The following is a 24,662-nucleotide window of genomic DNA, read 5'->3' as shown; positions in this document are numbered from 1 at the left end:
ATTAATTAATAAGAAAAGCAAGAGTTCTTCAGGAATTTATTATAACAAAAGCAGGCTCACGCTCTTCATTCATTATACTCAGACTAAGCATTGTGAAGCTATAGTTAGCTATGTTCACTGGCTGGTGGTGAGGAACAATTTTGAAGAACGAATATCAATATAACCTCTAAACAATACTTTCATAGAAAAGTTAACTTAAGCAGAAGCTCCAGTTGCGTCCACAAATTCGCTGATAATCTGCTATAAAAAGGTAAAATAACATCGATGCAATGGGGATTAAAATGTACATTTTGTCTGTTTTGACGTGTTGATGAACTATTATTTTAAAAGGTCAACAACAACAACAAAAACACCGGTTCATGTGACCTGTCGTGTTTCTACACGGAACCGACTCGTGTTACACCGGGTGTAACCAGCAGCGAGCTAATGTTGGGCTAGTCAGCTTTAGCTAGCATCAGGCTTCATGTCGACTTGCGCGGGTTTAGAATGAACAGCACACACGCGGCTCACGAGGGATACGACTTCATTCCGCTGGTGTCGCGTTGTGTCGCCGTCGCACCGCTGTCGCCTCACGCCGGGCCGCTCTGCCCCGGGCTGGCTAGCTAGGTAGTTAGCATCTCAGGCTAGCCACAGCGGCGTATGGGTGCCAAAGTTAGCCGCGACTTCCCCGGGTGCCTGGTGGCCTGATCTCACGTTTCGGACACGTCAAGGTAAACGCTTGGCCAGATCGAGCGAGTTATTAAAAGCTAGCTGGCGAAGGGGACGGTGGTTTCGGCGCTGCAGCTCGCCGTGCACCGGGGTTGGGGAATTGTGTGAATATGCACACGTCAGCCGGCAAACTCCGAGCAAACATGTCAGCTGGTGTTAACTCACTTTAGCTCATGTTCTGGCTGTACTGATCCAGTGACTCTCACTTAGCCCTCACTGTAGCTAACCAGCCCCCCCTGACTAGCTTATGGTTGCAAGCTCTTTATGAACTTTACCATTTGAATGTTTTGTTGTTAGTATTGTTTGGAGAAGTTCTCTTTCCCCTTTTTCCCCCTGACATAAGTCAAAAAAAATCTCAATATCTGTGACAGTCACTTATATTACGTTTAAATGTCATCAACAAGACAAAAATGATTCATCACTAGTTAATCTCTCTTTCATTTACATAGTAGAAGTGTGTCAATAATGAATCTGTATTGATCCTATAGTTAACCTTTGACCCCCTCATACCACACTGAAAGTTCATTATCCGCCACCGGTACTGGTCTGTAGTAATGTTGCATTCAATCTTGAGCTGGTTTAGTGTGAGAACAGGTAAGTGACACGTGTACATTTTTCATAATCAGTGAATCTGCTTATTATCTTCCCGTTCGATTGTTTTGGTTGTAAAAATGTCATAGAACCTGCTGCAACATCACAAACCCCAAGTGGATATATTTAAAGTGTTTTGCTTTTCCCAGTCTTGAGCCGAAAGTGCCCAGATAATGGGTTTTATAGAATTGAAGATAATGAAAATAAGTAAATTTTTACATTTGACAAAAATCGACCAGCTAATGTGGCTTATTTGCTTCAGAATTTACATCAACAACAAACAGACAATCGAAATGGTGATTTTCTGAGTCAATCTTTTTATTTATGGATCAGTTCAGCTTTGTGTAATGGCACAAATCTTGTCACGTGCGTTTTGACTTGACTTCTCCTTTTATTTTAAGGTTCCTCAAATCCGTCTGATTGTGGGGGCAGTGATGTCAGAGCCTAAGACCCCCACCCCAACCCCAGCTGGTGACACATACAAAGGATGGGTCTTCAAGTGGACAAATTACATCAAGGGTTATCAGCGGAGGTGGTTTGTCCTCAGCAACGGGCTGTTGTCATACTACAGGTTTGTTTCCCTGCAGAACACAGACAACACAAATGATGCAGCCTTGATAATGTGACTAGAGAAATAGCTTTGTATTCATCCTCAGTAACTACTGTATAATTACACCCAACAAACCGTCCTGTGTTATTTCTATTATAATCAATGTCTGTCAAATTTAAGCACTCTATACAACTGTAGTACAGTTAATAGGACAGCAATCCTATTACAGCCATTTCTTCTTTCTCCATCTTTAAATGTTGTATACCAAAAACTCATTACTCTCTGGCTATCAGGACCCAGGCAGAGATGGGCCACACATGTCGGGGCACAATCAACTTGGCCACCGCGACCATTACGGTGGACGACGCCTGCAACTTTGTCATCTCCAACGGGGGGGCGCAGACGTATCACCTGAAGGCCAGCTTTGAGGTGGAGCGTCAACGCTGGATCACTGCCCTTGAGTTGGCCAAAGCAAAGGCAGCTCGCATGCAGGCGGAGTCAGGTAGAGCCCAGTTCTGATATCTTGGCTGAATTCATTTAATTTATTTGGAAGCCACTGACAAAAGCCCCAGATTGGACCCAAATCTGCGTTCAAGTAGCAGTCACCAATCGCTATGTGTTAACTCTAATGTAGTTTCAGGGGTCCATGACACGTTGCACTGTCCAACTAGATTGCTGGCAGCAGCTACAGGCCATCAGAGCGCAGGGTGGGTGATGATGGTGAAGGCACATGTGGTTGTGAGGCACACCCTGACTTCTGCAAATTGCTGTTACATGAAGTACTTAAGAAATTCATTAAGTAGTAAGCTTAGTTTAAGTATGAGCCACCCAAAGTAAAAGCTGTGTAATTACTAAGTATTAAGTAATTAAATTTTGATTTGACAGTTTTTTGAAGACTCCCTGTTACAGGACAGCTAGTCCTGTATTGAAAACTGCAGAGATCTCAGGAAGTTTCTTTGGATTAAACATTCAAACACACTGGAGGATGTAAAAGGGAGCATTTAGTGTTATTGATCTTTGGATCTTTTAAAAATTGGATTGAAGTTATGATAGCAGAAGTCTTCCAATGTGGTTTTTATCGTCAACAGATGACTCCGGGGATGACTTCTCACATTTATCTGCTCCGGTGGCGCCCGGCCAAGGTGGCGGCTCTCAGAACTCAGAGGTCCACACTGCTCTCAGAACACTCGGCAGCAAGGTGGAGGACCTCAGCACGTGCAATGACCTGATCTCCAAGCATGGCTCTGCCCTCCAGAGGTCAGGCTCTGTCGCTCTGTTTGTCCTTATGCCCTCAGTCCTTAGTTCAATGTTTATCACAGCTCTTCTTTCTAAAAATACAAAGGAAAATTCCCGAACATGAAAGCACACAATACGTACACACTGACGTTTGTTAAAACACAATGACACAGCTCCAAGAATAGCGACTAAGTGTAGGTGTGGTGGTGCCAGCATGCAAAAGAAGTATGTAGATACACAGATGAGCAGACATGCACTTTGAGTTATAAAAATAAAGCCTGTGAGTCATGCTCATGGTTTGTAACAATGTAACTGGATGACGTCTCTTGCCAACAGATTAGTGTCATTGTGCGTTTTATTATTTCAGGTCTCTATCCGAGCTGGACAGTTTGCGCCTGACTGGAGAGGCTGGGGATAAGATTCGTCAGGTCACAGAAAGGGCCACGCTGTTCCGCATTACCTCTAATGCCATGATTAATGCAAGTGTCTCGTCTTCTCTCAGTACATTTATAACTTGTCTTTTAATTATATAACCAGTCAGTCTGGCCCTTCTTAAAAAACAGGATTTTTTTCCCGTCTCCAGACTGATCTTGTTTGCACATAAAGAATCCAAACTCACTGTCCAGGCCAAATCAACATGTCACAATAATTTCATTTTGGGTTTTAGTGGTTCTAACTGAACCTGTGTGAATGTTCGGCTCCTCAGGCTTGCAGAGACTTTCTGAATCTGGCTCAGGCTCACAGTAAGAGGTTACAGAAGGCCCTGCAGGCAGAGCGGGAGCAGAGAGTGAGGCTGGAGGAGACTTTAGAGCAACTGGCCAAGCAGCACAATCACCTAGAGCGAGCGTTCAGAGGGGCGTCCCAGGCAAACGCCACAACAGATAATAAAGGTAGAACGCGACTCTCACCCCAACCAGTTCACAGACCACAGTTCCCAACTCATTATTTCACAGGTTATTTTTGTGAACACGCATCTATCAATTCCGTCACTGATTAAATTGTTGCTGAGAGTTTTTCTGCCAACAAAATGTCACTCAAAAAAACACATTGCATTTGTTGAAGTGCAACATGATTAGCGTTCACACTGTAGTGAACTCAAAGTTTGGCTGATTGAAACCATGTTGTAAAATGTTTTTGACAGGTCATCAAAGTGCAACACAAATCTTTAAATAGACTGAGCTTCTGTGCCCTTGATTAACTCTCAAGCCCAATTTTAGTTGCAACCTCCGAGTGTGGGATACACAGAAAGCCAGCCTGCTACCTTTCCTTCAATCGCTTCTTTATTAAAGTTATTTCTTTTCCAAGATATGCTACTTTTTTGATAAAACAATGAGATGACATTACCTTTTTATTTTAATAAATTGTGATGCATGGCTTTGACATTTTAAATACCAAACATTTAATTTGTTCAAGGAAATACTTGTGAGCCTGAATGCTTTCTGCTGTTGTCAGTAAAGAGTCTGGTAAGTAATAACTCTCTGTAAAGGTGCTGCCAGGCCGGGAAAAGGCGAGGCCAGTGACGAGGAAGATGACAATGAATTCTTTGACGCTATGGAGGAAGCTCCAGAATTTATCACTGTACCTGCAGATCCACAGTTTCACAAGTGAGTAGCACGCCATTCACAATACATGTGATTGTAGATTAATATGTGTTCCGACTGAAGGGTGAATTCCCAGAGACTTCAGTCGTTAATTCATGTGACCTGCTTCCTTGTAAAACATGTCAGTTAATCACAAGGGTTATCTTACATTGGTTATTGTTTAAACAGAAACCTTTTATACACTGACACAATCATTGTTTTTGAATCTCTTACAGAAGGTCTAGCAGTAATATCAGCGGCTTCAACAGTGAAATGTGTCCTGATGATCAGTCGGTATGTCTCAAAGCACCAGTTCAGTTCATTCAAATGTTCATTGTGTGTTATTGTGCTACGATCAAGAGTCGGATCAGAAACATTTCAAGAACGACTCAGTTGAAATCCAGTGAATCGTTCTTTAAAGCTTCATCTCTTCCAGTAGGTTTCATGCTGATTACTGACAAAACCTTCTGCCCTTCAGCTCAATGAGGAACCTCTCGCCATAAACCCGGAATCCCCTTCTCAGGAGCTGGTGCCCTTGAAGAAGAGGCGAACACGCATCCCGGACAAACCCAACTACTCCCTCAACCTGTGGAGCATCATGAAGAACTGCATCGGCAAAGAGTTGTCCAAGATCCCGATGCCTGTGAGTATTTCTCTGGCTCTGGGTTGTTTGCTGATCTGGCCATGAAAAGGTCACATGAACGATGACCTCCTCCTCTGGCTGTTCTTTTGTTTGTGTGCTTGTAACAACGCTTTCAGGTTAACAAGGTTCACACGAGGTTAAGGACGTATCAGCACGTCTCAGCCATGCAGCACCAGAGTGCGACTATCATGTGGTCTTAAATAAATTTGTGTTGATCTTCGTCACCAGTTCTGTCACATTCTTTGGAGCCTTCTATGATTGCAGTTCCTCTATCCCTTCATCTGTTGTGGGAACAGTCATCTCGTCAACTGAGTCATTCTGTTTTTTAATTAGTTTAATCATCTGGGATTTGTTCATTGCCGCTTCTTGTCATTGCTGTTGAATAATAAGACATTTTAAGTTTAGTCAAGTTGAGGTTTATGCTGTAAAAATTATATTATAGTTTATCCATACTTTGTTTTATTTTATTTATAATGATCAACTTTTCATATACATAATGTCATGTTCCGTAGCTTTTTGTAGATCATATAAGGGGGTAATTATTATAATTATTATTATCACTGCTATTATTATAGCAACCCAGTCAATAGCCTGAGTCCTCTGGGCCTTAATGGGATTCTAAAAAAGAAGTAATGACAACACATTAAGATAATTACAACCTTAATCAACCTTTTCAAAAAATCCAAATAACAGTGTCACAAAAGAATATAATATAAAATGGCATTAGAAACTAAATACAATATTGAACAAGACATAAAATCACCAAATTTAAAAGGCAATAATTCGGCTGTGGTGAGATGAAGGCGTTGGAATACTTGTTTTTTTTAATGTTTATGCTGATAAATACTCTTTCATTTCCTGCAAGAGACTATGTATCTATGTTCCACCATGTAGCCATGTCCACCATATTCCACCATGTAGCCAACAGAGGGCAGAATTTGTTTGGCCAAGTCCAGCAAGTCAATGATGAGGATCTGTTTTGCTTGTGAAAAGATTTGACGTCCAGTTTTTAACATCACTAGACATAAAGTGACCTCAGCCGACCATGTTCAGTGGGTCTAACTTCTGATTGTTATCAGGATAATAATGTCTAATCGAGTCAAATATACTTTATTGTACCCGTAGGGAAAGTTTTCTTGGGCCAAAGTGCTACAGCAACTGCAGAAAAGTGATATGTACAGCAGACAACAAAAAACCTTACACAAAGACGTATCTTGTAAGACGCAGAATAAAAGCAAGTTAAATATTGAACCTGTCCTGAAATCACTTAACACTAAAAGGATATGTCAAAGTTTAAAGGTTATGGTCTTTGTCAAAGTGTTTTGTCAGTCAATACTAAAATTAAAGTAGCAATATTAAACTACACTATAAATATACGGCCAAATAGTGTACCATAGCATCTTCATTTGTGATGACTGCAACCATCACTTTACACCTGTTCTGCTCTCTGCTATAGGTAAACTTCAACGAGCCCATCTCAATGCTGCAGCGGTTGTCGGAGGACCTTGAGTACCACGAGCTGCTCGACAAGGCGGGCAAGTGCCAGAGCTCCCTGGAGCAGATGTGCTACGTGGCTGCCTTCTCCGTGTCCTCCTACTCGACCACCGTCTACCGCACGGGCAAGCCCTTCAACCCCCTGCTGGGAGAGACGTACGAGCTGGACCGCCGGCGAGAGAGCGGCTACCGCTCGCTCTGTGAGCAGGTGGGATGCGTCCTCTGCAACATCTTCTTTTCCTTATTATTGACTATTCTGTTTTTAATACACAAACAGAGAACAAATTCATTTTTACACACCTCTACACAGGGAAACAAAACTGAACAAAGAAAGGAGGAGGGATGACATGATTATTCCCATTGACTCAGCACTTTGACACATTATAGGGAACTAGAATTCATGAGAGTTTCTTAGTAATTGAGGTTAGTCAGGCCTCATTCGGGAAGGAAGTATAGTTTTTATTTAGTAGCATGGGCATAGCAGCTTGTTTCAGTCACGTGTCATGCATATCTGATTCTAGTTCTCTCCCTCTCTTCTGATCAGTATCATTTTGTCATTTTATTTTAGCTTTCGTTAGTGGTTACATTTTGGACACTATTACAAAAGCTGTTTTGAAAGTCATGTTGCTCCGCGCTCTGATTCTGAAATGAGAAGTTTAAATGGATTTTGACTTTTTCTACTTAACAGTGTGCACAGTGTGTTTGTTTACAGCTAATGTATCTGTTCCTCTGTTTCCAGGTGAGCCACCACCCTCCTGCAGCAGCACATCATGTGATTTCTGACCGTGGCTGGACTCTGAGGCAGGAAATCACTGTTGCCAGCAAGTTCAGGGGCAAATATCTGTCAATCATGCCTTTAGGTATAATTCACTTTGGTTCAAATCATTTCAAATATGCCTTGTGGTTTGAGGATGACGTTGATGGAGGGTGTGCTGTGAAAATGGCAGTCACGTCTTTGTGGACAGAACAAAGCGATGTTGTCTGCCAGTGAGCAAAGCCTGAGGAATTCATCCGTCACACCTCAGCTTACCTGAAGGTTGTCAGTCAGGTGCCTAGAATAACAAACTGTTGCTTTGTTAGTGATGCTGGTAAATTGAACACCTGCATTTCCTCTTTCTGTGCAGGCACAATTCATGCAATCTTCGAAAAAGGCAACCATCACTACACATGGAAGAAAGTGACCACCACAGTGCACAACATCATTGTCGGAAAACTGTGGATCGATCAGGTGAGAGCGAAATTGATGCAAAAATCGCACTGTTTAAAAATAAAAAAGCTTTGAATAAACAGCCGAGCCCTAAGTTGTCCCTTTTGTTGATGCATTTCCAAGAAAGTCAACAACAATAGGGAGATGAGAAATGACGAGTCACAATGATCTCGGCTCGACTCCAAATTATACCAACAACAACTTGCCCAAACCTGAACTTAAGTTTTGAACGTCTATCTGTTGAAAGTATATGATTCCCTTACATTGAGTTCTCTCAAACTTACGTTCTGTCTACCTTCTAGTCTGGAGAGATAGACGTAGTGAATCACACCACTGGAGACCGCTGTCACCTGAAGTTTGCTCCTTACAGCTACTTCTCCAGAGATGTGGCCAGGAAGGTGAGTAAAGTGCAGAAACCTTTGCCTCGCATCAATTCGACTTTTGCAGATTTCTGAAAATTGACTGCAACTGGTTTAAGTTTTTTATGCATTCCATATTCAATTAACTGTTAATTGTAACACAGCAGAAACTGTCGCATGTTGCAGTTTTTCTGCTTTTATCAAAGCATAGAGAACACGTCCCCTTCTCACTCAGAAGGCCGCACAGGTTCTGGTCCAGGTGCTTGTCATCTCACGCCTAGACTACTGCGACTCCCTCCTGGCTGGTCTGCCGGCTAGAGCCACCTGATCCCTGTAGCTCATCCAGAATGCAGCGGCGCGACTGGTCTTCAACCTTCCTAAGTTCTCTCACACTACACCGCTCTTCTGCTCCCTTCACTGGTTACCAGATGCTGCCCGCATCCGCTTCAAGACACTAGTACTTGAGTACCGTGCTACATCCATGGTTAAACCTTACACCCCAGCCCGTCTACTACACGCTGCATCGGCCAATTGGCTTGCTGCTACCTCACTGCGAGCTAGTCACTCAGCAAAATCACGACTGTTTGCTGTCCTGGCTCCCAAATGGTGGAACGAGCTCCCCATTGACAACAGGACTGCAGAAAGTCTACGCATCTTCAACCGCAGGCTTAAAACACATCTCTTCCGACTCCACCTTGGCTAAGAAGATGGTCTTATAACCATCGTCAACTCTGATGTTGAGAGACAGAGAAAAAAATAAAAAAAGTTAGTTGCACTTATATGTTGCACTTACATGTAGCACTTTGTAGTTTGGCTTTTTTGAAACTAATGTACTGACACGAATCTTGCTCTTGTGGGTTTGTACCCTCGTGGTTGAATGCACGCTTTGGATAAAAGCTTCAGCTAAATGAAATGTACTGTAAACAAATGAATCTTTCGTTGTTTTCTGTGCTACATGCATCACACCTCTACTTCAAGATAGCAAAGATCTGCTCTCTTAGTTTTAGCCGAATCATAGTTGCATTTGATACTTCAGCTGCTTCTCGGGTCATCATGTGTTACTCTTCTAACCCCCTGTGTCTCCCATCTGCAGGTGACCGGTGTGGTGATGGACAAAGACGGCAAAGCTCACTACGTGCTGTCAGGGACGTGGGATGAGAAGATGGAGTTCTCCAGAGTGATGCAGAGCACCAGAGGTGGAGAGAACGGAACAGAGGGCAAACAGAAGACAGTGTACCAGACACTTAAAGCCAGAGAGGTCTGGAGGAGAAATCCTTTACCGTAAGTACCGTCTCTTTAAACGGAGAAAATGTTTCGACTGGTTGCAGGCTAACTACGAATCACACGTGGTACTGTAAATACTCGTAGTAGTTTACACTGTGACACACACAAAGGTGAGAGTTGTGATGACGAATTGTTTATTCAACTGGTCCGCTTGACAAGAATAGAGCAAAACTATATAATATATTGTCATTGAAAGCCAAGCACAAAAGACTCCCCATGAATAACTGTAACAAAAGAAATAAAATATCAGGGTTGAGCTGTGTATCTAAGCTTAATGCCCTAACCTTATGTAAAATGACGGATGATTACAATGATTGAAGTTGAATAATACCAAACTCTACTGCAGGGTGTGTAGTTGCATAGCTGTTGTTTAGTAACCATTGTGACTTATGTTTACTTGAGCAACGCCTTTTTGATTAATATCGTTTATGCAGTCGTACTTACTCTAACTGAATAGTGGCCGCAGGCGTTATGTTTTTGAGCTGTCTGTGTGTCTGTGTGAACAACGATATCGAAACAACACTAAGGCAATATCTTCAAATTCGTTCAGTCGGACTCGAGGATGAACTAATTCTATTTTGATGGTCAAAGGTCCTGACGTCACACTTTTCGGTAAAAATACATGCATGTAGTTTTTAAATTCACTGGTTGTTCGAGTCATACAACTGCAGGGATTTTAATTCTAGTTTTAGATAATAAAACTGGGTGGAATATATATAATATATTATATATAATGTCTTGGTTAAGGTTTTTATTTCAGGTCAAGTGACCTGCTTTTATAATTAAAGACTGTGAGAAACCTTTTATTCAAAATAATACATTTATAACAACGATTAAAGTTGAATGATACCGAACCCTTACGCACAATGACAGAGTTTAATGCCCTCTGTGACATCATTTTACACCCAAAGAGATTTTCTAAGTTCTGCTGTTGTGTATCTCTGTCCACAGTGACGGAGCAGAGACCATGTACTACTTCACCGCCCTGGCTCTGACCCTAAATGAGTCAGAGGAGGGCATGGCACCCACGGACAGCCGCCGCCGGCCTGACCAGCGCCTGATGGAGGAAGGTCGCTGGGAAGAGGCCAACGCCGAGAAGCAGCGGCTGGAGGAGAAGCAGCGCAGCGTCCGGCGTGAAAGAGAGAGGGAGGCCGCCAGCCAGCGCACCTCCAGCCAATCGGATGAAAGTGAGTCAATTGTGTATTAATGCTTTTTCTTCTTCTGTATTCCTCTCTACTGGGTATGGGGGGGAATCTTGGAATAAAGGGCTAAAAAATCTTTGTGATCCCCTTTTCTCTTTCAAAAGCTGTCGATGAGGATTCTTTTACTGATCCCTCCTTAAAAGGCAAGTATTCCTAATTCCTAGTCGCATCTTCAATCTTCAATTTCTGCTCTATTCATCTCTATGCATCTTTCATCTTTCATATTTCTTTCAGCTTTTTTGCCAATTTTTACCAATCTCTTCTCTCCCTCAGGCTCACCTTATGACAACTACCAGGCCCTCTGGTTTGAGAGCTGTGAGGACCAGATCACAGGTGAGCAAATCCATCTATATAAGGGCGGCTACTGGGAAGCGAAGGACCACGGCAACTGGGAGGGATGCCAAGACATATTTTGACCTCGGCGTTGACTGCAAAGTGCCCTGAAGAGACTGGTCCATCAGAGCTGCCTGGTGGACTCCGACCACAGAGGCCTGCCTGCCCCCATACTCGGACGGCTGCCTCCCTCCAGTGGCTCTCTGTTCTAGGAGATCTCCGGGACGGCCACTGCTGTCTTATCCCGAGGGATCAGGGTTTTCCCTCCTCGACCTCCTTTGTTGCTGTCACACATCTGAAAAGGCTGAAAGTCTCTATGCTGCCTTGTCCCGGGTCAGGCTGGACATAAAGGGGAGGAAAGGAAACAGGCAGTGCTTCCAAATGGAGAGTAGATCCTCCTTGTAGTCTCTATGCTCACGTGTGTTCAGTCTCTCAGATCAGGAGCAGGAGAGGTTTTTTGTGCTGAAAACATTTTGTGCGATAATGTAGTGTTCCTATTGTCATCCACAGCAAACTTGTGCTTTGTTCATACCTCTCAAAGTGGGACTAAGACCTGGTTAATATATAGATTTATAAATAAATATGATAATTTCAGTAAAATGTCAAATGGTGGCCTTCAAGATGTTAGCGAGGATTTCATGTTTCTCACTCTCTCTGATTCAGTGTCTTAATGTAATGAAGTGAAGGTTCTAGTGTGCTTGTGTGTATGACTGCATATCTGTTCTTCCATCACTTTACATCCCTGCCACTGCGCAGTAAAAAAAAAGAAGTGATTGGCCAGAACGCTGGTTGACCCTTGACACTGTCATGTTTTATTGTTTTTGTTTGTTTTTATTTTTTAACAAGGCTTAAAGGAAATTGATGGTGAGAATTAAAACAAGGCCTAAGCACCTGTTCTCTTTGCCTTAGAAACAAGTAGCCTGCTCTCACTTGCATTTACAATACAAATGAGTGGGTCGCCGATTTCTCGTGGAACCATTTAAAACGTGGAAGATGTACTTAAGGAAAGAAACCGTGAGGTGGTGAAGTTTTTTTTTTTTTTTTTTCGGTGCTGAGGAAATTTCCCATTAGTGCAGTTAATGGAATTATCCATTTTCACAGCGTTGGAATAATGTTCAATCATTTTGCTAACAAAGTGAGAGGTAACATGGTGACATGGCAGTATAAATTCTGTTAAGAAGTGTTAAATACTTGCTGTGATCAATTTCTTGTGACTGTATCAAACGAATGAGCAAAGACAAGTAAATGCAGTGGTGAAAACAAACGTCACACCATTTATCTGCAGAAGAAGCCATACATATGCAAGTATATTTTGACACCAAAAACGTGAGATACAATGTGTGTGTGTGTGCATTTCATAATTCTGTTTGTAAGTGTACTTAAATATGAAGAATAAATAAACTGAGTTTAAAAGAAATGCAAATAACTATGATTTTATAAATGTATAGAATTTCATATTATAGTATCGTTTTTTTTTTTCTCCAGTATTTTTGTTTCCTCACATATTATTGGAAGAGGACTGTCTTCACTTTCAGAAAAAAAGGGAGTTGCCATTGAGAGGGGAGACATGACATTGTTCAGTATTTTGTATTAACAAAAACAAAGAATCTGTAATAAACAAATGCTGTGATGTCAAACAAATCGCTTTTCAGACTGTTCTTCATCTTCAAACATTTGTATTTGACGCACCAGAAGGCTCAAGTGTCCCACTGGTTTGTATTCCAGTGGTTTTGATGATGTCATAGCAACATCTCTAATTACCAGACCTCATTGAAAAATGTCAAACTTACCATTAGAATGTATTTCATGTTTATTAATGTCGTAATGTTAAATTGGCTGCTGGTCCTCTGCTAATCGGAGTCAAAGACGGCCCATATTTCATTTAAGCTATTTTAATAACACCGTCTCACAATGAGTCAGTAAAAATAGAGAGTAACACAAAGTTTAACCAGATATTTAAACTCTTTCTTGAGCAGTCAAACTCGACTCTGGGGTTTAAATCACCAGCTGCTTCACATGATATTTTTCCTGATGAGAAGAGCTCTTTGTTCCACAGGCGCCTCTCTTGCTGTGTCATGCCAGCAGATTTATTTTCAGCCCGTTTTCTGAAAGGCAGACTGGAACCTACCATCCTATACAAGGGGCCGACAGAATCGGGAGGACACACCCTGATACAGTGTAGTGCGGTGCAGTGGACAAGAGGTGGTAGAGGGACGCTGGGAGTTTGCATAGCAGGCAGCCGGAGCCTGTACAGTGGGAGATGTGGGAATGCTGAATCAGGGAAACTGCATGAAAGCCGGGTAGAGGGTGGAAGAGGGTAAACGGCAGGGTAAGATGTACAGTATGACGCCGCGGCACTCATTTCCTCTCTTAGTTGTGAATGTGGAGCTGACAGTTCTACCTCAGGCTTTCCTCCTCGGTTAAGGAGACTTTGAATAGACTTTTATCTCTGTGCTGCTTTGGTGCGTTTTTTCAAAAAGCCGGAACTGCCCCGTTCACAGTTCAGCGAGCCAGAAAAGCGAGGTAAGGTTTCACAAATCAATATTTCAGCTTTGTTGTGTTGCATTGTGAGTGACCACAGAGGATTTGCAGTTCTGTGCACGCCGAATACAAACAGACGCAGAGTAACATTTCTTGCCCTTCTCCCCCTCTCTGCTCCCAGTCTGATGGAAGTGGACGAGGTGGTGTGTTTGCCGCGGTTGTCCCGAGTCGCAGTTTGTGGCGGTACCCATGGCAATGAGCTGTCCGGGGTGTACTTGGTGAGGGAGCTGCTGAAGGCGAGGAAGGAGGCGATGGAGAAGAAGAAAGAGGAGGAGGAGGAAGAGGAGCCAGCGTCGGTGCTGATGGTGCTGTCGAACCCACGGGCCACGCAGCATTGCCGCAGATACGTGGACGCCGATCTGAACCGCTGCTTCACCCACGCCACCCTCAAGTAAGGCCGCAGCGAGAGGTGATGGAGATGATGATGCTGATGTTGTGACGGATGATGAGCTGTCTTGGTTCTTTTTTTTTTCCCTGTTTCCCAGCGGTCCCGTCTCAGACATGGCCCCCTACGAGATGGTCAGGGCCCGAGAACTGAACACGCTGCTGGGGCCCAAAGGCAGTGGCGAGGCGGTGGACCTTGTTTGTGACCTCCACAACACCACCGCCAACATGGGCCTGTGCCTCATCGCATATTCTGACTGCGACTGGATCTGCCTGCACATATTCAGGCACCTTCAGGCAAGACAAAGACAAACTGTCAAATCCATTCCCTCTGCACATTTTGAGAAACCTCCCAGAGTAGAATAGAAAACAAAAAAGATCTGATTTGTATTTTTTTCAGAGGCAGATGCCAGATGTACCAATGAGGTTCATCCATTTCGACGTTTCCAGAAAAGAATCCTATTCCCTCGATTCAGTGGGAAAACACGGCTTCGGTAAGAAGTTCTTGTTTTACTTTAAACTGATTGTTGGAGGGACAGAGAAGCTGCAGGATTTGTGACGTCTCCCCCGTCTCAAATCAACTTTCTGTAGCGATGGAGATCGGCCCTCAGCCCCACGGCGTGGTGAGGTCCAACATCTACACGGCGATGAAAGATGGCGTGCAGCACATGCTCGATTGGATTCACTCCTTCAACTCAGGTGCGTGTAAACCCAGGTCACCAATGGAGATATCTCACTTGGCGAACCTTCTAACCCCTCGTTGGACTCCATCATGGGTTTGTTTTTGCTTTTGTTCTCAGGTACTACTTTTGAAGGAGGATTCGTGGACGTGTTCACCATGGTTAAACACATCGACTACCCAAGAGACGGCCAGACTCACGACATCACAGCCGCCATTCACCCCGAGCTCCAGGTACAGTCTGAAATGTATTTGTAGCTGCAGGACTTTATTCACAGACGGGCCTTTGTCCGATTTAAGAGCTACTTCGCCTAATTGTGTAAGTTCGAATGAACCAGGGAGTGGATCAAATAAAAGGAATAAAGATAAACTACCTAACAACGAAGTATCACCTTAATTACATTACAGCATGAACATAAGGTGGCTTTTGTCAATTTTGTTAAAAGGTGCTGTGAACAACACAGGGATGAATGTATCCTGTCCTTAACCTGCCCTGTTGCTCATAGATCTATTGACAGCATCTGTTGCAACAACAAGGTCGGGCGTGGTTCTCGAAGAGGTTTCATACCAAGGAGCAATTATGACGTTAAAGCACTGAATCTGCTCCTAATAACAGCCTACAAACTACATGGTGACTTACAGGCATCCGGACATTCGACGAATTTCATGACTAGACTAGAGGGCCATTCAGTTGCTCCCATAGGCAAACCAGTCCTCTTACATTCAATTAAGCTGCAGCAAGATCCATCAATTATTTAAAAGGAAGTGGATGGAAAAAAACTCCTGGATCCACGACAGAATATAATGGATGCTATCCTGACCCACATGACACCCTTCCACCAAGTTTTGCAGTAATCTGTTTCCTGCAATCTGACCGGGGTGATAACACCAGCTCCTTGGCGGAAGGAACAAAAGACAGTGATCACCAGGTGCACCTGCAATGAATGAGTGTTCCCTTTTGAGTCTTTTATTCAGTGCTCAGCAGGAAAAATTAGAACTCTTATCTTTATAAGAAACATACGGTTCAACAAATATAGTGTTTGGAGTTTCTGTTTGATGTTTACTGGGATTTAAACTGAGCTTTTCTTTCCAGAGCAAAAGGAAACTTCCATGACAATGACAGACAGACAAGTACAGTGTTTCTGTTGTGTAAAGTTCAAATGTCCAAATGATGGTGCAGGTACGAAGTGTAAAAACAATACAAAATTAAATAAGGTGTTGGTAGGTAGATGACAGGAATAGAAACAGGTGGATTGAGGCTCCTGACAATGATGCACGTGTTGATGACTGCCATGACAGGCAACTTCTTTATTAATAGCAGACATTGTGTCTTTTACAATTGTTGATTGAGATCTGACTAGAGTTTAAGAGCATAAGAGGTATTTGGCGGCGATCGTCGCTTTGATAACAGTGAGTCACAGGAGGAGGATGCAGACATTACCGACACATCGACCTTAAATAACTGGTTCCTTACAGGAAACGTACAATAAGAATTTTTTTTCTACCCCTGAAGGTAAAAACCTGTTTTTCTGTGGCAAAAAGTTGTCTCACAAAATTCCAACTAAATTCCTTTTACTCAGAAGTAAAGGTTGCAAACATACGAACCATTATTTCCCATAAATAAACAAGTACAACTTAGAATATGAACTCATTTGGATTACTTCAATTCTCTCCTCAAACGCCTGAGCCGACAGAAACGCAGCAGCCAAACTCCTCATCAAACCGATTTAGATAGAGCATATTTCTTTGATTTTATAGTCTTATTATTGGCTTCCAGTGAATGTGACTTTAAGATCTTATTGTTGTCTTTTCGGTCCGTTCTGGACTTGCACCTATCTACAGGAAAACCATCCTGCAAACTCCTTATCCTCTTTTAAATCTATCTTTTATAGGTGTGCTTTCTCCTAATCATGTATCACGTTTAATTGTGCCTCGTTTTATCCTGTAAAGCATTGTGTAACTCTAAACTGTCCTTTTAAAACTTTTTAAGCAACTTTGGTGACCTCTGCTCCTCAAACCACAGCACCTCCCGGGAACCTTTGTTAGATGCTGCACTGCTGAAAAACCTCACACATAAAAGTGTTAGGTGACAGCAAACCTGTCACCCAGCTCATAAATCTAACTCCCTGCCCTCCCACACAGGACCGAGACTTCTGCCTGCTCCACCCCGAGGACGCGCTGTTCCAGACGTTCTCAGGTGAAACCCTCAGATACAAAGGCATCGAACCTCTCTTTCCTTTCTTTGTCAACGAATGTGCTTATTACGAGAAGGGCATCGCTCTCTCCCTGGCGAGAAAGAGGCACGTGATGATCCCGGCCGTCCGGGTGCAGACGGAGGCCGAGCAGCAAACCGACGAGCAGGGATTTGCGTCAGAAGAGGAGTGAGGGCGGGATTTTTTTTACAAACCAATGACACTGATGTGACTGTGAAATAAATTCTTGCAAAACTTTTTTTTATTGAAACGACAGCAGTTGCTTATGCTCAACAACAATATTCAGGTGGAGGATGGACGACACATTCAATGTAGATTCACAAAAGCACGGTCATAAAGCTGTTATACACTATTTACTCTATCGTGGATTCGGGGGTTGATGAATATCTTGTATTTAAAGGCTGCTTCACTACACAGGCTTTGTCACATATAACCTTGTGAGCGCTTATACTCTATATATCAACGGAAACTTACAGCAGGATTTTATATGTAACAACTGCGTTTTCTGTAAATTCATTTGATTTTTTTGGGACATTTACATTGTGAAAAAATAGAAATTCACTACCAAGCACTACAGCAATATTCAGATATGTTCAAAAATAATTTAAGTGCAAAGGAATACTTTAGCTTATCCTAATATGGCATTTAAAGTACATTCGTAATGCCTCACATGAAACTGTTTCCCTTAGATCCGGTTATTGACTGAACTTTGTGGTTTTTATCCCGATAATGGCGAAAGAAGGAAATGATTGAAAAATTAATAATAATCAAGGAACAAACATAAATCAAATAAATAATATGCACAAACTAAATCACAAAAGACTTTGAAACCTATTTCAGTGAGAATATGAGAACACAGAACACAAATAAGTACTTTTACTGTTGAGTACACGAGGGATTTTTCTTATTCTAAAAAAGGCTAAAAAAATCTGTCAAACATTAAAATCATACTTCAAAATAGCGAACAAAACAATATCCATGAAACACCATGTGACCTTCATCATTTTCACAAGTAAATAAATGTCAATTAAGTCGAAAGTCAATCTTAATAAAACTGACCTTTGACCTAATCTATCCCTTAACCCATAACTACAACAAAAGTACAGAGATAGTCTCTCACTGTAAACCTCATTGTTGTTCACATTCCCAGACTGTGTTTCGAACCTTGTTGGTAAAAGGCTTATTACGCAACGTAAGAATAAATATCTTCAATTGTTTGAGTTGATACAGTTAGGGTGTGTCCGGGACATCATCAGAAATGTCACCGCACCCAGTTCATCCTGGGGTGTGAGCAGAAGTATAACAGATTTCAACCAGTAGAGGGCAGTGAAGCATTTGGTGCATCCCACTCTAATAGCACAAACTGTACAACTAATGCACTACCACATTGTCTATAGTACATAGTACACATTTTTCCTTTAATGCAAGGGACTTTTACAAGGCGCATGTTGACAGACATCCATACAGGAGACACGGCCGCCTGTTTAAGCACTGTGCTTTTCAAGGAATGTCACATTCTGTCCTCCAGAAGAATCTCAGAAATTAGGTGAATTCAGTAACAACCCCTTTTAACAGCTGTGGGCAACAACTAGTTATCTTTCATGTTTGGAAGGGGAAGGTGAGGTGATGGGTATTCAGTTCTAACATGAAACCTCACCAACAGATATCACTTAACTCTACACACTGGACCTTCAAGTGTCCTGAAAGGAACATTCTCCAGACTCTGTAGCTTGTTAAGGGCATTTTGGACGCTCCCGCCTTTGCATCAATGCTTTCTACTGAGATCAAATTGTAGAGGGAGTAAGAACACAGAACACGTGTTGTGGTTTTTAAGTAACTGCATTTTCAGTGTCTGCAATTAACCTGGTAGAGACAGTCTTCCTATAGTAGAAGTGAAATCATGCCATCCTGTGATCCGGAACTTTTCTGATGTGAACGCAATATATATTGAATTGAATGAGCGTGTAGTAATCTACTCTTAACCAAGCATGTGAAGCGCTATACACGTCTTTCTGATTGACTTTTTTTTAAACCAATTCCCAGCGAAAGATGAAAATCTAATCTTTTAATGCAGCAGATAGGGTCTTTACTGTAGTGTGCATGCACGTTAATCCATCGGAGGTGCGCAGATTGACCCAAATCCCGCTCCTCTGAGATCATCCTATAAAATCCATCTTGGTGTCAGAGCGGGGTATGAATTCACCCAGCTCTCAGTCTATGCAACGCGGTAGGCTGTCATGCGGTAGTAATTCTGACTGTGGCTGCGTGCCGCCCACACCAGCAGCGCAGCGGCCATCATGTGGAGCGGCGAGGAGATGAGAGCCAGGTACAGGGACCAGCCCAGCGAGCCGTCCACCTTGTCGGGGAGCATAGACACCCTGTGGAGCAGGTCCATCCCTGCCAGGTAGCAGCACACTGTGGCTAAGGTGCAGAGACCTGCAGGGAACAACCATTAGGGGGTGGACCGAGACACTTCTTACATTTATTTTTTGTGCCTGACATTTCACACGCTCATATTGTTGGACAAATCCAACAATAAACACACAGTGTTTGAAGCATGCTGCAAACAAGCCATTTTTCCCCAATCAGACTTTTTGAGAAATCCTCATAGGGAAATCAAGATAAACAGTAAGAGAGAGTGAATGTGAGCCAGCATGCACAATATCAGGATCCTGAACCTGAACCATCCTTCATTTTGTGATTTAGACCTGTGCATTTCTTAAATTCAAAATGGCCTAAATGTCCCTGATTTGGACGGCAATGCCTCACAGACTCGAGCCAAAATGGATAATTACTGACTTTACGGACATTGATCAAATGCTGTGGATCGTTGAAAAATAGATTAGCTGTTGTGTTATACCTTATCTCTCTCTGATGTTGTCTATTGTTGCGTTGCTTTGGTCTACGAATAGTCAATATTGCTGTTTTAAATCAAACTAAACCTGCAATAACAGATTATTGACCAACCGGGAAAAAATGCAACTAGTAGCCTACTAAAAACAAAATTGATATATGGCAAACATGTTAGCGCACAGCAGAAACTGATGCATTTTTGGCCACAGAATGATTGTAAATCCATTATTAAAACTCTAAAAACGCTAAAAACTCTGCTGTGCTCACCAGCTAGTTTCTGTGTATTGGATGTAGATCAGGTTATGAGAGCAGGTTTTTTAACTGCCTGCCACACCTCAGCATTGGTTTGCTGGAAGAGGTGAGAGTTTCTTATAAGTGGGCTCAACACGTAACATAACAAATGAATTGAAACGACGCTGAACAATTGTATTTCTGGTTATTGTGGCACTAGCATGGACTTAAAAAACCTGACAGAAATACATGATAATATTCAGAAATAAGTTACCTTCTTTACCACAGTTTTAATTTCCTTTTTTGTCAATGCGTGATTTGATTTCTTCAAATAAAGAATTGGGTTTTGGACATGTATTTAACTGTGAGCCTTTATGTAGCTGATGAACTCATGTGACACTGCTGATGGACTCAAGTAACCTGCAGGTTCAGCTCGAGGCCATCTACTTCCAACAAGCCACTCAGTTGCTTTTTGTTCGCTTAATTACTGTCTTTGCGGATGCATAAAGAGAAATCCCCACAGTCATGAGGTTATGAACGAACAGGTCTTACCAGCCAGTAGGTGAAGCACTCCGATGCCAAGGGTTGGGGTGAGGCTTCGGCAGAGGCAGGCGAAGAAGCCAATCAGGGCTGCCATCACCACTAAGCCCAGTGACACCAGTGGCAACAGAAACTGGCACCTCCACAGGTCTAGACACACAGACACAGGAAGGATGCAGTCAGTGGGCTTCACAGTGACTTCAGTTTTCCACCTTCTTTTGCACGACAGACGACAGGGACCCAATTGGCGACAGTGCATTATTCAGCATCACATATTGGACATAATTAAAGGGAAAGTTCCCCCAAAAATGAAAATTCACTCATTATCCACCAACCACTACGCAGATGGAGGGGTGGGTGGGATGTTTTTACAAGCAATGAACACCACTTGAACATGGGTGAAGCTGCTGAGACAGAACTTACAGGTGCGCAGCATGTCCTCTCCACTGTTGTGATTTCCTGGTTCTTTGTACTTGGGAGTGAACTGCTGAGACAGAGTGAAGCTTCGACACTCCAGCACCAGTTTGGCATCTGAAAGAGGTTGTTCACTTCAACAAGCAAAATCTGAGCATGACAGTTTACTACAGGTGACATGATGCAGTACATTCATGAGATTTTTATGTTTTATGCACATGTGTCATGTGCCGTCAGTAGTCCTTCTCTTAAATAAACTGCTCCCTCAATAATAATACTTATGACAACGTGTGACGAATCTTTCTTGTTCTCAGCTTCTTTTGAAGAACACAATGCACTGTCTAAACTACCAAACGAATGCCTTCATTATTTGGTTTAAATCTGAAATGTTCTTATTCAAGTTCTGGGGTTTCACTGTCAGCCTGTACGTTGGACAAAGAATCTTCTCTGTATACAGATCCAAGTTGAAATTAACTTATATATTTAGGTCAACTGAGGGTCCTCCAGTTACTTCTTTTATTCACCACTGTGAACAGTACACAGATTAGAAACTCAGCCATCTTTCCCCAATGGCATACGCATGTTAATGAAGCTGCACTTTTTTGACCCCTACATAAAGCTAAAAAACTAAAGTGGCCTACTTATACAAATATCCTAAAACAAACGTGGACCCTTATCGGCAAACATGAGGTGCTCTAGGTAAAGTGCAAACTGGATGTGAACCTAAAATTGGCCATTTGGTAAATTGTGATTTTGGCCCAAATAGAAATACACTTACTCAGGCCACTTTTGGTTTGCACATGGTATTTCTATGGCTCAAGTGTGGCTCAGATCTGGCTGAGCGGAGTGGACCGCTCATACTTGGGCACCTACACCTGGGCCTGAAACTGTTTTGCTATGCCGGCTTCAACACGCAGCCGTGCACATGTGTCTTCACTGTGGGTTTACTCAAAGACAGTTGGGTGTGATTGAGCTCAGACTGGATTGACAACTGCAGAAATCCCCTGTTATCCAAGTGCTGAATCCTCTGTTACACCTGTTTGGAGGGTGAGCCACACCTGCGGTTGTTATTAACGAAAGAGGTGGGGCTTGCGTAACAACATCTCCGACACTTACGGACCGATGCTTCGCCTTTATGGGGAAGTGATGTGTGTCACGTGAGGTGAGCCACGTACCTGGCTCCTTGTGCCAAAGCGCGTGGGCAGGGACGAGCACGCACCGCCACCAGAGGCCCACGGTGCCGTTGAGGCGGAACAGGGTGTCGCTGTAAGTTTTCTCGTCAAACTCCCCGTCCAGGAACTCCTCGTACAGGGAGCGCAGCTCGGACACGTTGGCCTCCCCGCGCACGCTGGGGCTGCTGTACTGGTACCAGTGCTGCGTCCCGATGGCCACCGACACGTACACGGTGGCTAGCGTGCTCAGCACGCAGGCGATGACCAGGGCCGTGGCGTAGCGGTTGTCAACCATTGTTCACCGGACCAGAGGCGCGTAACAGATGATTAGGTTGATGCCAGCAGGTCGAGTCCGCCGCGCGCATCAATGAATGGCGATGAATCCGCGATGCTCCCCCACATCCCGTCCCCCACTCTCACTCAAATCACTGTGGCCTCGTCAAGTTCACGAAAGATGCAGCGAATAGAAAAACAGGCAAAGACAGGCGGTTATTTCACTGACTGATCCTCAGCAGCCCTGCAGCCCGGCTTGGACGCGCCATCTGTTCCCTTGTCCCACTTCCGAGGATGGTGGGTGGCCCGACGCTGCGACAGATCCCCCCCTCAGCAGCTGCAGCCCGCATTAAAACCCTCTAGTCCTCGGCGAAGCATCCAACACAAGCCCGTGATCTGATCATTCTCATAATAACCATAGTGATGTCTGCAGAGTCGAAACAGCGGCACCGGACAAATGCAAATAGCTTCGGTCCACTTTGGATGACAGGATCATAGATATATATGGACAGGATGATGCCGGGTGCGCGCAGGATGACGGGATTTGTAAACACACTAATCCATGTGTTTTCCTCTTCCGGTTTGCGAGTCTCTGTCCATCGAGGTCATCGAGCGACCAGAGACACTTAAACAAGTGTTCAGGGAAAATGGTCCATTGCATTGGTTGGTTGATTGATTGATTAATTAAGCTTCCAAATAATTGTTTTGCCTTGGAAAAAATTGAGAAAATATCCATCACTGAGACCACCTATTAATAAAACACTACTACTACTACTAATAATAACAACAAGAATAATAACAACGAGGTCAATCATGTTTAATTTTGAGTGTAACTCAAATAAGGAGTCTATAATGTGTGATAATTTGTTTTATGTAAAACTCCAAGGAAATGTATAAAAGATCAGTCATAGCCACAGTTTTTCCTGCTACAGCTTTATGTCTGCTGGATTCAGGTAAGCTAGTGTTATTTTGAAAACTCCAGTGGTTTTTGTATAATAAAGATATAGTTTAAAAAGTTTAGATTGATGCTGCTGCATAATAAACCGTGGCCATGACTCATTCTTGTTCCACTGCTGTGTTTTGCCAAGTGCGAAAAAGAAAGAAAAAGGCAGGGTTTGATTTTCTGTCAACATCAGTGATGCTTTTATTAACGCTTTTGATTCACAGACATGATCCAGTTTCTAATTAATCAACAGAATTACAAAACGTCACGCAATCAACACTTTAAGGTGGAAATATGTTGTATTCTAATTTCTGTAAAGTTTTTTACTGCTAACATTAAGAGCTCTCACAAAACACAACTATGCATCACATTGAATCACAATTTGACATGAATTTGGATATTATAAAGAGGTTAAGATGAGACATTAATATCTGACAAAGTTAAATTAAGTAAATCCAAAACCGTGCAACCCATTAAAAAATCCACAATCTGGGATTCTTGCTGAAGATAAAGTCCTTTTTCATTCCAGAGATGTCGTTCTTGTTCTCATGGGAATTCATAACGAACTCAGCGCAGATGCTATTGCTGGCTGGACAGCAGCCATGACACAAGCACCAGACAGGATGCAGTGACGAGACTGATCTGTTGACTGACTCCACTTGAAGCTGTAAATGAGGAGAAAATTAATCATAACATTAGTTTGATGAATACTTTTTCGGCCTGTGAAGTTTTCCAAAGAAGTAGAACTCAATATCTCTTACCTATGCCATCCACGGTGATGGAGCTCCCCTCAATGTCGAAGCCGGTGACTGATGAAACTGCATTTAGCAAAACGTCTGCAATCGCAGTGTTGGTAGGAACAGATGTGCCAGTGAAGCGGAGGTCACAAGTATTGAAGATTGATCCATTACTGCAGGAGGAGAAACAAATACATGTTGAATGAAATATCAGATTTAGGCTGCAATCGTGAAAATGTAACAATATGTCAACAAATTACCTGAATCGCACCACTTCCAAGGAAGAGAAGGAAGAGAATTCCTTTTTGTATAGAGGTTCAAGCTGTAGAAACAGAAAACACAAGGTATTTTAAAAAATCCACTTGTTTTATGCTCTATGTTCTTTCACTTGATATTATTTTGGCTCCTTGATAAAAAATACTGAAATAGAAAACTCAATAATGTGAAGCCACAGGTTTTATTTTGAAAAGAGGCTTACCTGATTCTTTATGGTAG

At 42.8% G+C, this 24,662-nt stretch overlaps 3 protein-coding genes across 5 annotated transcripts; 2 read left to right on the top strand and 1 right to left on the bottom strand.

The window, feature by feature from the left end:
* The first annotated feature begins 397 nt into the window (after positions 1-397).
* LOC133949932 (oxysterol-binding protein 1-like) lies at positions 398-12,828 on the top strand. 3 transcript variants are annotated; one of them, XM_062384023.1, is made up of 17 exons: positions 398-710; positions 1,701-1,870; positions 2,143-2,351; positions 2,938-3,106; positions 3,453-3,564; positions 3,792-3,975; positions 4,572-4,689; positions 4,902-4,959; positions 5,144-5,308; positions 6,765-7,010; positions 7,542-7,662; positions 7,927-8,030; positions 8,312-8,407; positions 9,462-9,649; positions 10,604-10,839; positions 10,959-10,997; positions 11,128-12,828. In XM_062384023.1, exons 2-17 carry the CDS (start codon positions 1,734-1,736, stop codon positions 11,268-11,270), a joined length of 2,325 nt encoding a protein of 774 aa, XP_062240007.1. In that variant the 5' UTR covers positions 398-710; positions 1,701-1,733; the 3' UTR covers positions 11,271-12,828. The 3 variants fall into 3 exon arrangements, with proteins under 3 accessions (XP_062240007.1, XP_062240009.1, XP_062240008.1); XM_062384024.1 differs by lacking the exon at positions 398-710 and adding an exon at positions 775-1,302; XM_062384025.1 differs by lacking the exon at positions 10,959-10,997.
* Positions 12,829-13,494: 666 nt separating this feature from the next.
* Positions 13,495-17,176, top strand: LOC133949826 (N-acyl-aromatic-L-amino acid amidohydrolase (carboxylate-forming) B-like). The gene is made up of 7 exons (XM_062383834.1): positions 13,495-13,710; positions 13,850-14,119; positions 14,214-14,409; positions 14,513-14,606; positions 14,704-14,811; positions 14,913-15,025; positions 16,934-17,176. The coding sequence occupies exons 2-7, from the start codon at positions 13,854-13,856 to the stop codon at positions 17,174-17,176; spliced, it is 1,020 nt and encodes a 339-aa protein (XP_062239818.1). The 5' UTR covers positions 13,495-13,710; positions 13,850-13,853.
* Positions 17,177-17,212: 36 nt separating this feature from the next.
* On the bottom strand, positions 17,213-23,451 carry LOC133949825 (claudin domain-containing protein 1-like). Its single transcript, XM_062383833.1, has 4 exons — positions 22,218-23,451; positions 21,052-21,159; positions 20,641-20,778; positions 17,213-19,440 (listed from the first exon to the last, which is right to left on the bottom strand). Exons 1-4 carry the CDS (start codon positions 22,507-22,509, stop codon positions 19,220-19,222), a joined length of 759 nt encoding a protein of 252 aa, XP_062239817.1. The 5' UTR covers positions 22,510-23,451; the 3' UTR covers positions 17,213-19,219.
* Positions 23,452-24,662: the final 1,211 nt, after the last annotated feature.

This window comes from Platichthys flesus, chromosome 24 (genome assembly GCF_949316205.1).
Source record: "Platichthys flesus chromosome 24, fPlaFle2.1, whole genome shotgun sequence".
Classification (NCBI taxonomy): domain Eukaryota; kingdom Metazoa; phylum Chordata; class Actinopteri; order Pleuronectiformes; family Pleuronectidae; genus Platichthys; species Platichthys flesus.
This window is presented reverse-complemented; position numbering and strand designations above follow the sequence as displayed.

What these genes read in the sequence shown, in the direction of transcription:
- LOC133949932 (XM_062384023.1), top strand. Translation starts at nt 1,734, where the DNA reads ATGTCAGAGCCTAAGACCCCCACCCCAACCCCAGCTGGTGACACATAC. An exon ending in CATGGCTCTGCCCTCCAGAG is followed by an intron (nt 3,107 to 3,452) that starts GTCAGGCTCTGT and finishes TTATTATTTCAG; the next exon opens with GTCTCTATCCGAGCTGGACA. An exon ending in CGCCACAACAGATAATAAAG is followed by an intron (nt 3,976 to 4,571) that starts GTAGAACGCGAC and finishes CTCTCTGTAAAG; the next exon opens with GTGCTGCCAGGCCGGGAAAA.
- LOC133949826 (XM_062383834.1), top strand. Translation starts at nt 13,854, where the DNA reads ATGGAAGTGGACGAGGTGGTGTGTTTGCCGCGGTTGTCCCGAGTCGCA. An exon ending in AGTGGGAAAACACGGCTTCG is followed by an intron (nt 14,607 to 14,703) that starts GTAAGAAGTTCT and finishes AACTTTCTGTAG; the next exon opens with CGATGGAGATCGGCCCTCAG. An exon ending in GATTCACTCCTTCAACTCAG is followed by an intron (nt 14,812 to 14,912) that starts GTGCGTGTAAAC and finishes TTTTGTTCTCAG; the next exon opens with GTACTACTTTTGAAGGAGGA.
- LOC133949825 (XM_062383833.1), bottom strand. Translation starts at nt 22,509, where the DNA reads ATGGTTGACAACCGCTACGCCACGGCCCTGGTCATCGCCTGCGTGCTG. An exon ending in GCTTTGGCACAAGGAGCCAG is followed by an intron (nt 21,160 to 22,217) that starts GTACGTGGCTCA and finishes AACCTCTTTCAG; the next exon opens with ATGCCAAACTGGTGCTGGAG. An exon ending in AGAGGACATGCTGCGCACCT is followed by an intron (nt 20,779 to 21,051) that starts GTAAGTTCTGTC and finishes CTGTGTGTCTAG; the next exon opens with ACCTGTGGAGGTGCCAGTTT.